This window comes from Hypanus sabinus, chromosome 7 (assembly GCF_030144855.1).
Source record: "Hypanus sabinus isolate sHypSab1 chromosome 7, sHypSab1.hap1, whole genome shotgun sequence".
Lineage (NCBI taxonomy): Eukaryota > Metazoa > Chordata > Chondrichthyes > Myliobatiformes > Dasyatidae > Hypanus > Hypanus sabinus.
In genome coordinates, this window is record NC_082712.1 from 15,682,553 (window position 1) to 15,695,669 (window position 13,117).

At 47.9% G+C, this 13,117-nt stretch overlaps 1 protein-coding gene and 1 long non-coding RNA gene across 3 annotated transcripts in view; one reads left to right on the forward strand and one right to left on the reverse strand.

Annotated features, from left to right (window-relative positions):
- The window catches only part of oxct1a (3-oxoacid CoA transferase 1a), a 67,997-nt gene extending 60,715 nt beyond the window's left edge, over positions 1-7,282 (forward strand). For both annotated transcript variants that reach the window (XM_059974254.1, XM_059974255.1), the window contains one exon: positions 5,583-7,282. In XM_059974254.1, coding sequence (XP_059830237.1) covers positions 5,583-5,618 — 36 coding nt within the window. In that variant the 3' untranslated portion in view covers positions 5,619-7,282. The remainder of the gene's footprint in view (positions 1-5,582) is intronic.
- A 261-nt stretch (positions 7,283-7,543) lies between these two features.
- On the reverse strand, positions 7,544-12,427 carry LOC132396581 (uncharacterized). Its single transcript, XR_009513028.1, has 2 exons — positions 8,198-12,427; positions 7,544-7,763 (listed from the first exon to the last, which is right to left on the reverse strand). It is a non-coding gene; the product is annotated as an uncharacterized LOC132396581 (long non-coding RNA).
- Positions 12,428-13,117: the final 690 nt, after the last annotated feature.

The window sequence follows — 13,117 nt, forward strand, 5'->3', positions numbered from 1 at the left end:
TACGGGCAGCCCAAGAGGGTCACCAGGCTTCCAGCAGCTGCATAACAGACGCACGGCTCACTTCCCCTTACCCGTACATCTTTGGAAGGTGGGAGCACAGGGAACGTATGTTTATCTCCCGCATCTGCACCGGATACAATACATTGAGTTGCAGCTCGACCTTCGACATACTGGAGAATGAGGGGGTGATAGATAGGAGCTACAGGGAGGTAGTCACCCCCAGGTTGCAGGAGTCTGGTAAGTGGGTGACTGTCAGGAGAGGGAAGGGAAACGCACGGCCAGTGCGGAGTACCGGGCCGTTCCCCTCAATAGTAAGTATACAACTGTAGTTGCTGTTGAGGGGTGGACCTACCCGGGTGGTGGGGTGGGGGGAGCCACAGTGACCGGGTCTCTGGCACAGAGCCTGGTGCTGTGATTCAGAAGAGCAGAGGGAGGAAGAGGACTACAGTAGTGATAGGTTAGAGGAATAGAGACGAGATTCAATGTGTTGCCAGGGTCAGGGATGTATCGGGTTGGGTCCATGGCATTCTCAAGTGGGAGGGGGAGCAGCCAGAAGACTTGGTACGTATTGGCACCTGTGAAGAAGGTAGACAAGGTGAGGAGGTCCTGATGAGAGAGTTTAGGGATTTGGTTAGAAAGCTGAGAAAGAGGACCTGGATTGGTGCCCGTGCCACCTGGCAGATGAATGCATGGTTGAGGAACTCGTGTGGGGGGCAGGGTTCAGGTTCATCGGGATCTCTTCTGGGGAAGGCACGATCTGTGCAAAAGGAACGGGTTAACATCTGAACCCCGGGGGTCTAATATCCTTGTGGACAGGTTTGCTAGAGCTGTTCAAGAGAGTTTAAGCTAATTTGGCAGGAGGATGGGAACTGGAGGTAGCTGGTTTATAAACAAAGGCAGTGTTTAGTGAGACTCTTAGCAAGAAAAGGCTGATGATGAGGCAAAATTGCTGTCAACAGGACGAGTTGCAGCGTAAAAGGGTGAATACAGGACTGAAGGTGTAATGTATAAATGTGCACAGAAAATGGAAAAAGGTAGATCAGATGGGTATGTATGACATCGTTTGCATCACTAAATCGTGGCTGGGAGCCTAACGTACAAGGATACACATATTGAGAGGACAGGCGGGTACATAGAGGGGGTGGGGTGATTTAAAAAAAAAGAAATCAGATCATTAGTAAGAGGTAGATGCATTGGGTTGGAAGGTGTTGAATTGTTGTGGGTAGAGCAAAGGTAAAAATACCCTGATGGGAGTTGTATACAGACCACAAGAAGTAGTAACGATATGGTCTACAAATCATTGAAGATAGAAAATGCATGCCAAAAGGGCAACATTACAGTAGTCATGGGGGAGTTCAGTATGCAGGTAGCTTTGGGGGAAAGTCAGATTGGTGCTGGCTCCCAACAGGCAGCGTTTCTAGAAGGCCTATAAGGTGGCTTTTTAGAGCATTCGTGCGAAGCCCACTAGGGGATCAGCTATTCTGGATTGGATGTTGAGCAGTGAACCAGAATTGATTATAGAGTTTAAGGCTAAAGAACCCTTAGGAGGAAGTGATTGTAATGTGATCATATTCATCCAGAAATCTGAGGAAAACCTGAAGTGGGATGCATCGCTATTACTGTGGAGGAAAGGGAATTGGAGGCAAGAGAGAGGATTTGGTCAGCATGGATTGGGAAAGAACACCGGCAGGGATGACAGAGAGCAACAGAGGCTGGAATTTCTGGGAACAATTTGGAAGGCACAGGGTATATACATCCTGAAGGGGAAGAAGTATTCTAACGGCAAGTTGAGCCCACCACAGTTAACAAGAGAAGTCAAAGCCAACATAAAAGTCAAAGAGAGGGCATACAGTGGTGCTAGAAGGTTTGTGAACCCTGTAGGATTTCCTCTATTTCTGCATAAATACAACCTAAAGTGTGATCAGATCTTCACATGTCTTATAAATAGATAAAGAGAACCCCATTAAATAAATAACACAAGAATATTATACTTGTTCATTTATTTATTGAGAAAAATGATCCAATATCACATGTATTTAATTTGTTGGAAAAAGTATGTGAACCTCTGGGAATGCTTCAACAAAAGCTATTTGGACTCAGGTGTTTCTGATCAAAGAGTTGAGATTGGAGGTGTGGATTGCAGAGGTTCCCTGTCCTATTTATATTAAAAAAAAGACACAATGTCAGGATACTGACATAGCCTGCTCTTCAAGAAAGATCTGTTTATGTGCACCATGCATCGATCAAAACAACTTTCAAAGGATCTTAGAAGAAGATTTGTTAAGATGCATGAAGCTGGAAAAGGCTACAAAAGCATTTCTAAAGACCTGAGTGTTCATCAGTCCACAGTAAGAGAAATTGCCTACAAATGGAGGAAACTCTCCCTTGGAGTGCAATGCTGAAGAAGGTGAAAAGGAACCCAAAAGTAACAGCAAAAGACCTGCAGAAATCTCTGGAACTTGGTCTCTGATCATGTCTCCACTACAAGAAAAACACTGAACAAGAATGGTTTTCATGAAGGACACCACAAAGAAAACCACTGCTCTCCAAAATAAATTTTTGCCACACATGTCAAGTTTGCAAAAGACCACCTGGATGTTCTACAATGTTCCTGGGACAATATCCTGTGGGCAGATGAGACCGAAGTTGAACTTTTTGGCAGAAGACAACATTGCTCAGTTTGGAGGGAAAAGGGCACTGCACAACAACACCAAAACCTCATCCCAACTGTGATCATGGTGGAAGGAGTATCGTGGTTTGGTGCTGCTTTGCTGCCTCAGGGTCTGGACAGCTTACAATCGTTGGGGAACAATGAATTGAAAATTGTATAAAGACATTTTACTGGAGAATGTCAGGGTAGCAGTCCATCACCTGGAGCTTAATATAAGATGGATAATGCAACAAGAGAACAATCTGAAACATGAGTAAATCAACAGAATGTTTAAAAAAGACAAAAATTTGTGTTTTGGAATAGCCGGGTCAAAGTCCTGACCTTAATCGTATAGAAAAGTTGTGCAAGGACCTGAAGCAGGCAGTTCATACAAGGAAGCCCACCAACATCCCAGAGTTGAAGCAGTTTTGTAAGGAGGAATGGCCTAAAATTCCTCCAAGCCAATGTACAGGACTGATCAGTTACCGGAAACGTCTGGTTGAAGTTATTGCTGTACAAGGGGGTCACACCAGTTACTGAGAGCAAAGGTTCACATACTTTTCCCAATAAATATGTGTAATATTGGATCATTTTCTCAATGAATAATTGAGCAAGTGTAATGTTTTTAGTGTTTTTGTTTGATTGGGTTCTTTTTTATCTAGTTTTAGGATGTGTGATGAACTGATCACATTTTAGGTCCTATTTATGCAGAAATAGAGGGAATTCTGCGGGGATCACAAACTTCCTAGCGCCACTGTATAATAGAGCAAAAATTAGTGGGAAGTTAGAGGATTGTGAAGCTTTTAAAAGCTAACAAAGTCACTAAGAAGGTAAAGCTGCAATATGAAAGTAAGCTAGCCAGTAATATTAAAGAGGATAACGAAAGTTTCTTCAGATACATAAAGTGTAATGGGCAAGAAGGGATATTGGACCGCTGGAAAATGATGCTGGAGTGGTCGTACTGGGAGATAAGGAAATGGTGGGCAAACTGATCATGTATTTTGCAACAGCAGTACGCTGAAGTTCCAGAGTGTCAGGAGTCAGATGTGTGTGAAGTTGCCACCACTAGGGAGAAGATTCTTGGGAAACTGGAAGATCTAAACATAGACAAGTCACCTAGCTCGGATGGGTTCTGAAAGAGGTGGCTGAAGAGATCATGGAGGCATTAGTAATGATCTTTCAAGGATCACTAGATTGAGGAATGGTTCCGGAAGACTGGAAAATCGCAATTATCACTGCACTCCACTCTAAGAAGGGAGAGAGGCAGAATGAAAGGAAACCATAGGCCAGTTAGTCTGACCTCAGTGGTTGGGAAGATGTTGGAGTTGATTATGAAGGATGTGATTTTGGGATTCATGGAGGCACTTGATAAACTAGGCCATAGTTGGTATAGTTTCCTCAAGGGAAAATCTATTCTGACAAATCGTTTGGAATTCTTCGAAGAAATAACCAGCAGAATAGACAAAGGAGAGTCAGTTGATGTTGTGTACTTGAATTTTCAGAAGACCTTTGACAAGGTGCCATACATGGGGCTGCTTAACAAGCTAAAAGCCCATGGTATTATAGGAAAGATTCTAGCATGGTTAAAGCAGTGGCTAAATTCAGGAGACGAAGAGTGGGAATAAAGGGAGCCTTTTCTGGTTGGGTGCCAGTGACTAGTGTTGGGATGGCTTCTTTTTGCATTAATATTAATGACTTGGATGACTGAATTGATGGGCTTTTTTTTTTGCAAAGTTCGCAGATCATACAATAGGGTATTTTAAGAGACTCTTAGATAGGTACATGGAGCTTAGGAAAATAGAGGGCTATGTGGTAGGGAAATTCTAGGCAGTTTCTAGAGTAGGTTACATGGTCAGCACAACATTGTGGGCCGAAGGGCCTGTAATGTGCTGTAGATTTCTATGTTTTGAAGATGGGGCAGGTGGTTTGGGGGAAGAGAGGCTATAACAGGACTTAGATTATCAGAATAGGCAAAGAAATGGCAGATGGAATACAGTGGAGGGAATTGTATGATCATGCACATTGGTAGAAGAAATGAAAGGATTGACTGTTTTCTAAATGGAGAAGAAACTTCAAAACTGAGGTGCAAAGGGGCTTGGGAGTCCTTGTGTAGGATTCCATGAAGGTTGTCTTGCAGGTTGAGCCTGCGGTGAGGAAGGCAGATGCGATGCTAGAACTCATTTCAAGAGGACGAGATTATAAAAGCCAGGATGTAATGTTGAGACTTTATAAAGCACTGGTGAGGACTCACTTGGAGTATTGTGAGTTGTTTGGAATCTCAGAAAAATGATCCCAGGATTGAATGGCTTGTCATATGAAGAGTGTTTGATGACTCCGGGCCTGTATCCACTGGAATTCAGAAGAATGAGGGGTGGCCTCATTGAAACCGATTAAATGGTGAAAGGCCTTGACAGAGTGGATCTGGAGAGGATGTTTCCTATGGTGGGAGAGTCTAGGACCAGAGGGCACAGCCTCACAACAGAGGGGCATTCTTTTAGAACGGAGATGAGGAATTTCTTTAACCATAGTGTGGTGAATCTGTGGAATTTGTTGTTACAGGCGGCTGTGGGGACCAAGTCATTGGCAGAGGTTGATAGATTGATTAATCGGCATATAGGGATACGGGGAGATGGCAGGAGATTGGGGCTGAGAGAGAAATTGGATCAGACATGGTGAAATGTGGAATGGACTAGATGGGCCAAATGGCCTAATTCTGCTCCATATCTTGTGGTCTTGTATATTCCCTCATCTCCCTCAGATTCCACTGGGAGCCATTTGCAGCTGCTAATTAACTTATTCTCCCTCTACTTCTCTGTGATGTGGTGGGAAATGGGGAAATTTCTCCTGCCCTCAGCCGAGGGGGGGTGGGGTGAGGAACACAAAAGAGAGGGTCGTTTTGTGTGGCGGTAACAAAGTGTCGTCTCCCCTGCAGGTCTCTCCAAATCTCCGGCCTGTGCCCCAGGTCTGAGTGTGACAGGCCCCTGGCTGATGAGGACAAGGCTTCACCAGGATGACGGGGAATCGTCTGCAGAATGATGGCTTTAATTTTAACAAGTATATTTTGAAATTAGTGTTCATCCCTTTAGTTGTGGATAATTGCAGTGTTCTCTGCTCTCCGGGGGTGGGTGGGGCTGGTCTGTGGTGTTTGTGATGGATCTTCCCCTCTGCTCTGGACCCAGCGATCCAGCACAGAAAAGGCCCCTTCGAGCTGTGCTTCTCAGCGACCCACCTATTTAACCCTGGCCTAATCACAGGACAACTTGCAATGACCGGCTAGCCCGTAAATCTCTGGAATGTGGGAGGATGTGGTCTTGGGGAGAAGGCCTGAACTCCTTGCAGACCATGCTGGAATTCAGCCCTGTGCTGTAATAACATCGCGCAAACTGCCAGCATTCCCTGACACTGTACCCCGCCGTGGGCAGGAATCCCACTCTGCAAGGCTCCCGGTGACGCTTGACCCGGTGACGCAGTCTCTCCGCCACAACAGTCCAGGCTTGGAAAGGGGAGGTCTCCGACTCCCCTCCATCAATCTGGCCGTCCTGTACACTGCAATGAAGCTGTAGCTTGTTGGGAAGCTTGTACTGCTTCAGAGCCTCTCCGGCAGGGAGCAACGGAGATGGGAGACAAGTTCCCAGTGTCCACGGGGACCCTCGACAAGACGGGCAGCAGCTCTGGAGAGGAGTAACCAGTATTTTGGGCTGGGACCCTTCATCAGAATACATCGTGTGAGTCCTGATGATGGGTCTTGGCCAGAGAAGTAGACTGACTGTTCCTCACCATTGATGCTGCCTGACCTGCTGAGTTCCTACTGCATTTTGGGTGTGTTGCTCTGGATTTCCAACATCTGCAGAATCTCTTGTGGCTATGAGTGGCAGTGATCACCCTGTGAGTATGGAGCTGCCTTAACCTTAACCTGGACCCTGACAGAGACATTTTAGAATCAGCTGTTTTACTATGAGGGGAGATGGCCCTTGATCTGTGAGGGACAGGCAAGCATCAGTGCCACATCCCTTCGTGCGCAGGTGGGCCGAGGAGTCATTCTGAAAGAACAGTGGCCCCTGGGCACTTAATGGGCCTGTACGTCATGCTGGCTGTTGTCAGGGGTTTTGTGGTAAAAGGATGATCTCCAAGTCAGCAGGAGGTGGCGCAGAAACAGTGGCAATGCCTCGTCCGCACCAGAAGGGCAGGTCCCTCCTCAGATACCCCGCAGGAAGTGGCGAGGATCAGTCGCCGGTTATAGGTGAGGGGAATCTGGGGTTGCATATTGTGATGCTTGTACGAGTTGTGTGGGTGTGAGTGTGTGTGAATGTGCGTGCTTGTACGAGTGTGTGTGCACAGGGTGAAGGAGCCTTCAGATCAGATACACCGTTGCACTATTCCGGATGACGAGTCGCTCGATTTTGTGAGTGCTAGCTCCCAGGAGCCCGAGTTTGCCCGTGATTTATTTTACACACACTGGCATCATCCTTTAAATGGATCATACCCCTTCTGCGCTCGGAGACCAAAACTGCAAATGATCCCATGGGTGCCACTCCTCAGCCGGGTGGGTTCAGCGCGCAGACGCGGTGCCCGAACGAGGGCCCACTCTCCACTTTGTGATTGTTCTTAATAAATTCACAGTTACAATTTTTATTTATTTTCGGCTGCTGATTAATTTTTATTAAAACTTGGAACCGAGCGGTGTGCCCACTTCCGGTGCCAGTTCTGCACGGGAGGGATAAATCTCCCCTGGGTGTCAGCCTTCTCCCGGTCTGAAGCGATGTCACGGCGGGGGAGCGAGGGGCCGTGCAGGGGGGAGGTGAGTCAGCTACGGTCCCCGGTTACGTTCTTTTGTTGGGTGACGGCCGATTTGTCCCCAGCTGTTAAAGTCATGGCCTCTCTCTTCCTTCCCCCCCCCCCCCCCCCCTTCCTTTCTTCCATGGTCTTCCTTTTCTCCAACCCTGTATCTCTTTCACTGATCATCTCCCAGGTCTTTGTCTCTTCCCTCTCCAGGTTTCTCCCCACCTTTCAAATCTGCTCGACTGTGCTCTTTTCCAAGGATGCTGCCTGGCCTGCTGAGTTCCTCCAGCATTGTGTTTGTGTTGTTTGGATTTCCAGCACCTGCAGATTTTCTCTGTTAATTAAAGTAATGGAACTCACTCAGACCCTGTGCAGAATATCTTCATTTCAAACAGGCCCTCCGTTTGTCGGGTCGACTTTGATGTCAAGCCAGGGCCGTACCAGCCTCCGCGTCCAACACATTATTCTCTGAAACTTCTGCCACCTCCCACCACATCGTTCCCTCGTCCCCCCGTCCCACTTTGTGCTTCTCACAAGGATCGCTTCCTACCAGACTCCTTTGTCCATTCACCCCTCCTGGCGGATCTCCCCCCTGACACTTACCCCGCACATTCCTTCCAGGTGAGGTAACGCTTCACCGGTGATTCTGTGAACCTGATGCTCCCGGTGAGACCCGACATAGGTGAAGGCAGCATCACGGGGCACCTACATTTTGTCCGCCAGAAAAAGCAGGATCTCCTAGGAGCCACCCATTTTAATTCCACTTACCGTTCCCATTCCGATATGTCCATCCATGGCCTCCTCTACTGTCATGATGAGGCCACACTCAGGTTGGAGGGACAACATCTTGTATTCCTCTGGGTAGTCTCCAACCTGATGGCATGAACATTGATTTCTCAAACTTCCAGTAATACCCCCATCGCTCCTCCTTCACCATTCCCCACCCTCTGGTGCTCTTCCCCCCCCCCTTTCTATCATGGCCTTTTCTCTTACCTATCAATTGCCTAGCTCTTTGCTTTATCTCTCCCCCCCCCCGCCAAGTTTCACCCATCTCCTGGTGTTTCTCTCTCCCTCCCCTCCCCTTTAAATCTACTCCTCAATTTTTTTTCTCCAGTCCTGCTGAAGGGTTTCGGCCCGGAAACGTCGACTGTACTTTTTTTTGGCTGTAGACTCTGCCAGGCCTGCTGAGTTCCTCTAGCATTTTGCATGTGCGGGTTGGATTCCCAGCGTCTGCAGATTTGGTCTTCTTTGCGAGCTGTTGCCCAAGTAGCGGGCTCGCCCTCTTTGCGCGGCGGTTGCATCCGACGGGAGGACGGATACGGACTGGCGCCAGCGGCGGCGGTGAGAAGTTGCCAGTCACTGTTGAACTCAACATGTGATTGCCTCGGGGATTTCCACTCCGGATTGATCTTCGGCAGTTACTTCCCCATGAGTGGGGATAGCCGCAAGGGAGTGGAGGTTTGAGATCAGAGTTTCCCTTCTAGATAAATGGGCAAGCACAGCTGACCAGCCCCATCTGCCCCAAGTGGACCGGTTTTAAGGCGTCAGTGACCCTCCTTTGCCCCTTTTGCCAGTAGAAACGGTTCCGCTGGACTCGGTCGTTAGAAGCGGTTTGAGACTCGCCATTGGGAGCATTTAATAGGTAGCGGGACCTACCACCACACTCCCACCCCGTATATAACAACCTTAAGAAACAGTCATTCAAAGTAGTAACTCGTTAATTAAATTTAAAGGAAGAAAGATACCGGCCTGAAACGTTGACTGTTTATTCCTCTCCATAGATGTTTCCTGATCTGCTCATTTCCTCCAGCATTACGTGCGGTAATTAAACGAGTCCGTGTTTGTTAACTCCAGGCAGCAGTAGATTAGTTGTTGGGGAAGTCGTCTTGTGTGGCACCCAGGCTTGACCGGCCCAGGAATGGCCCTGACCGATGCCAGACTAGGGACCGACACAATTCAGGAGGCTGGCTAAACACACCTGTTAGTGACCAGCAGGGCTTCTGCAGATAGGACGGTTTGAAGACCATTCACTCCCAGAGAACCCGTTAATGAATTATTTAGAACGCAAAGAGGGGCTGAACTTCACTGATACAACACAGCTGATTCCGAACCCTACAGACTCGCCCCCAAGTGTCTGTGTATGCAATGCAGAGTTTATCTGCACAGCTTGTCTTTTATAACATTGGTTATGTCTTTGCGTATGCATAGTTTTTAAATAAATCTATTGAATTTATCTTCCTGTCAATCCCTGCAAGAAAATAAATCTCAAAGTAGTGTATGGTGACATACGTACTTTGGTTATAAACTTGACTGACTGAGTCACGGTGGGACGTTTCCCGGCACTGAAGACGCTGTCTGTACTTGAACCGCTAAGCCACTGCTCCCCCTTGTGGCCGCTCGAGGGGTCGCTCCACCGGAATCACTGGCCTATGTCGCGGATTGCGGTGTTTTGCAGCAGCAGACACATCATGATAAAAGTATACAATAAGAAACACACATCTAGTTCTGTAAATATTTCAAAAAGAGAACAAAAATTATCGAGGTAGTGTTCACGGGTTCAATCCCCATTCAGAAATCAGATGGCAGAGGGGACGAAGCTGTTACTGAATTGCCGAGTGTGTGTCTTCAAGTTTCTGCACCTCCTACCTGATGGTAGCAATGAGACGAGGATATGTCCTGGGCGATGGGATCCTTAATGATGGATGCCTCCCGTTTGAGCCATTGCCTTTTGAAGATGCTCGATGCTGGAGAGGCGAGGGCCCATGATGGAGATGACTGAGTATACAACTTTCTGCAGTGTCCCCTCCATATCAGACGGAGATACAACCAGTTGGAACCAGCGTGAAATCAGTTCACATCGTCTGTCCCGACCACCCGTGTCCCTGGTTTGGTTCCTACTCGCATCTCTGTCCTCTCCTGGCCAAAACCTTGGATCAGGGTCACACTGTTCCTCTCACCTCTGTCGGAATCTCTCTCTCTCTTCCCCTCTCCCGCTCTCCTTCTCACCCTCTCTCTCCCTCCCCTCCCCTCCCCCCACCACCAACAGCATCGCCTCACTGACGGTCTCCGGTGAACATGGACTGTGTGGTGACGGGGCAAAGCCCCTACAGGGCGAGACAACACACGGATTTAAACAATGAATGTGCAACTCTCAAACCCCTCCCCGGTACCGAGACTAGTAGGCAGAATCACTGACGTGAAATTTATCTTCAGCAGTACAGTGCATAGACATCACTATAAATTACAACAATTAATAAAATTAGCAAAGTAATGAATAACAAGAACGAGTACAAGTCAGCCAACACAAGCAGTTGGAACTGAGTCAGGGAACGCACAGCACTGTTACAGGCCGTTCGGCCCACAAAGTTGTGCTGAACCGATTAAATTAGCAACCAAGTGGCGGACCTACAGAACGTCCATTTCCTTCCATTTTCCTCACACCCGTCTAAATGTCGCTTTAAGTCCCCACTGTATCTGCCTCTGCCACCACCCCAGGTAGCACATTCCACCACTATCTGTATAAAAACCTCCCCCCCCCTTCTCCTTTGAAATTACCCCCTCTTACCTTCAATGCATGTCCCTCTGGTATTAGACATGTCAACCCTGGGAAACATACTACAAACCAAAACCGTAGATGCTACCCGACCTGCTGAGTTCCTCCGAACTTCGTGTGTGCTGCTCTGGATTTCCTGCATCTCTGTATTTATGGAAATGATATGGTTGTGTACTCCATCTACAACTCTCATAATTTTATAAAACACAACCGAACCAGAAAGAGGAAGATGTTTCAATGGCCGCTGGCCTCCATCAGATCCATTTGGTGTTTCAGGGCAACACCTCTTACCCACCCCATCCTCGGAGGACACGCCCCCCACACCCCCCCTCCTGGAATTAACCTCGGGATCCCATCCCGTATAAGCTTCAAAAAAAAAAGATAGCCCTGGACCGCTCTCACCAACAACCTGTATAGGAGCAGAGAGTCTTCAAATCTCCTCACCTCAGGTCCATGAGAGTCGGCCAATGCTTCGACTGTGATTGCAGATCTAGTGATTATGACTGATTATGGTCTATAAGACATAGGAGCAGAATTAGGCCATCTGGCCCATCGAGTCTACTCCACCATTCAATCATGGCTGATCCTTTTTCTCTATCTCCTCCTCAACCCCAGTTCCCAGCCTTCTTCCCGTAACCTTTGATGTCATGTCCAATCAAGAACCTATCAATCTCTACCTTAAATACACCCAATGACCTGGCCTCCACAGCTGCATGTGGCAACAAATTCCACAAATTCATCACCCTTTGGCTAAAGAAATTTCTCCGTATCTCTGTTTTGAAAGAGCGCCCCTCTATCCTGAGTCCTGAGATGTGCCCTCTCGTCCTAGACTCTCCCACCATGGGAAACATCCTTTCCACATCTACTCTGTCGAGGCCTTTCAACATTCGAAAGGTTTCAATGAGATCCCTCCTCAACCTTCTGAATTCCAGACCCAGAACTATTTAAACATTCCTCGTACGATAATCCTTTAATTCCTTGCATCATCCTAGTGAACCTCCTCTGGACCCTCTCCAATGCCAGCACATTTCTTCTAAGATGAGGGGCCCAAAACTGTTCACAATACTCAAGGTGAGGCCTCACCAGTGCCTTATAAAGCCTCAGCATCACATCCTTGCTCTTGTGTTCGAGAGCTCTTGAAATGAATGCTTACATTACATTTGCCTTCCTCACACCGGACTCAACCTGCAAGTTAACCTTCAGGATATTCTGCACAAGGACCCACAAGTCCCTCTGCATCTCAGTTTTTTTTCCCGTTTTTCCCCGTTTAGAAAATAGTCTGCACATTTATTTCTACTACCAAAGTGCATGACCATACATTTTCCAACATTGTATTTCATTTGCCACTTTCATGCCCATTCTCCTAATCCAAGTCCTTCTGCATCCCACCTGTTTCCTCAACACTACCTGCCCCCACCAATCTTTGTATCATCTGCAAACCTGACAACGCCATCTATTCCATCATCAATACAGCATTACTGTATATATAATTTATATACAACATGAAAAGAAGCGGTCTCAACACTGACTCCCGGCTTCAGACACAGAGTGAAGCTCCCTCCACACTGTCCCATCACACACTCCCAGGGTCAGACACCAGGTGGCGCTCCCTCTACACTGTCCCATCACACACTCCCGGGGTCAGACACAGAGTGAAGCTCCCTCCACACTGTCCCATCACACACTCCCGGGGTCAGACACAGAGTGAAGCTCCTTCTACACTGTCCCATCACACACTCCCAGGGTCAGACACAGAGTGAAGCTCCTTCTACACTGTCCCATCACACACTCCCGGGGTCAGACATAGAGTGAAGCTCCCTCTACACTGTCCCATCACACACTCCCGGGGTCAGACACAGAGTGAAGCTCCTTCTACACTGTCCCATCACACACTCCCGGGGTCAGACACCAGGTGGCGCTCCCTCCACACTGTCCCATCACACACTCCCGGGGTCAGACACAGAGTGAAGCTCCCTCTACACTGTCCCATCACACACTCCCGGGGTCAGGCACAGAGTGAAGCTCCCTCTACAGTGTCCCATCACACACATCCCAGGGTCAGACACAGAGTGAAGCTCCCTCCACACTGTCCCATCACACACTCCCGGGGTCAGGCACAGAATGAAGCTCCCTCC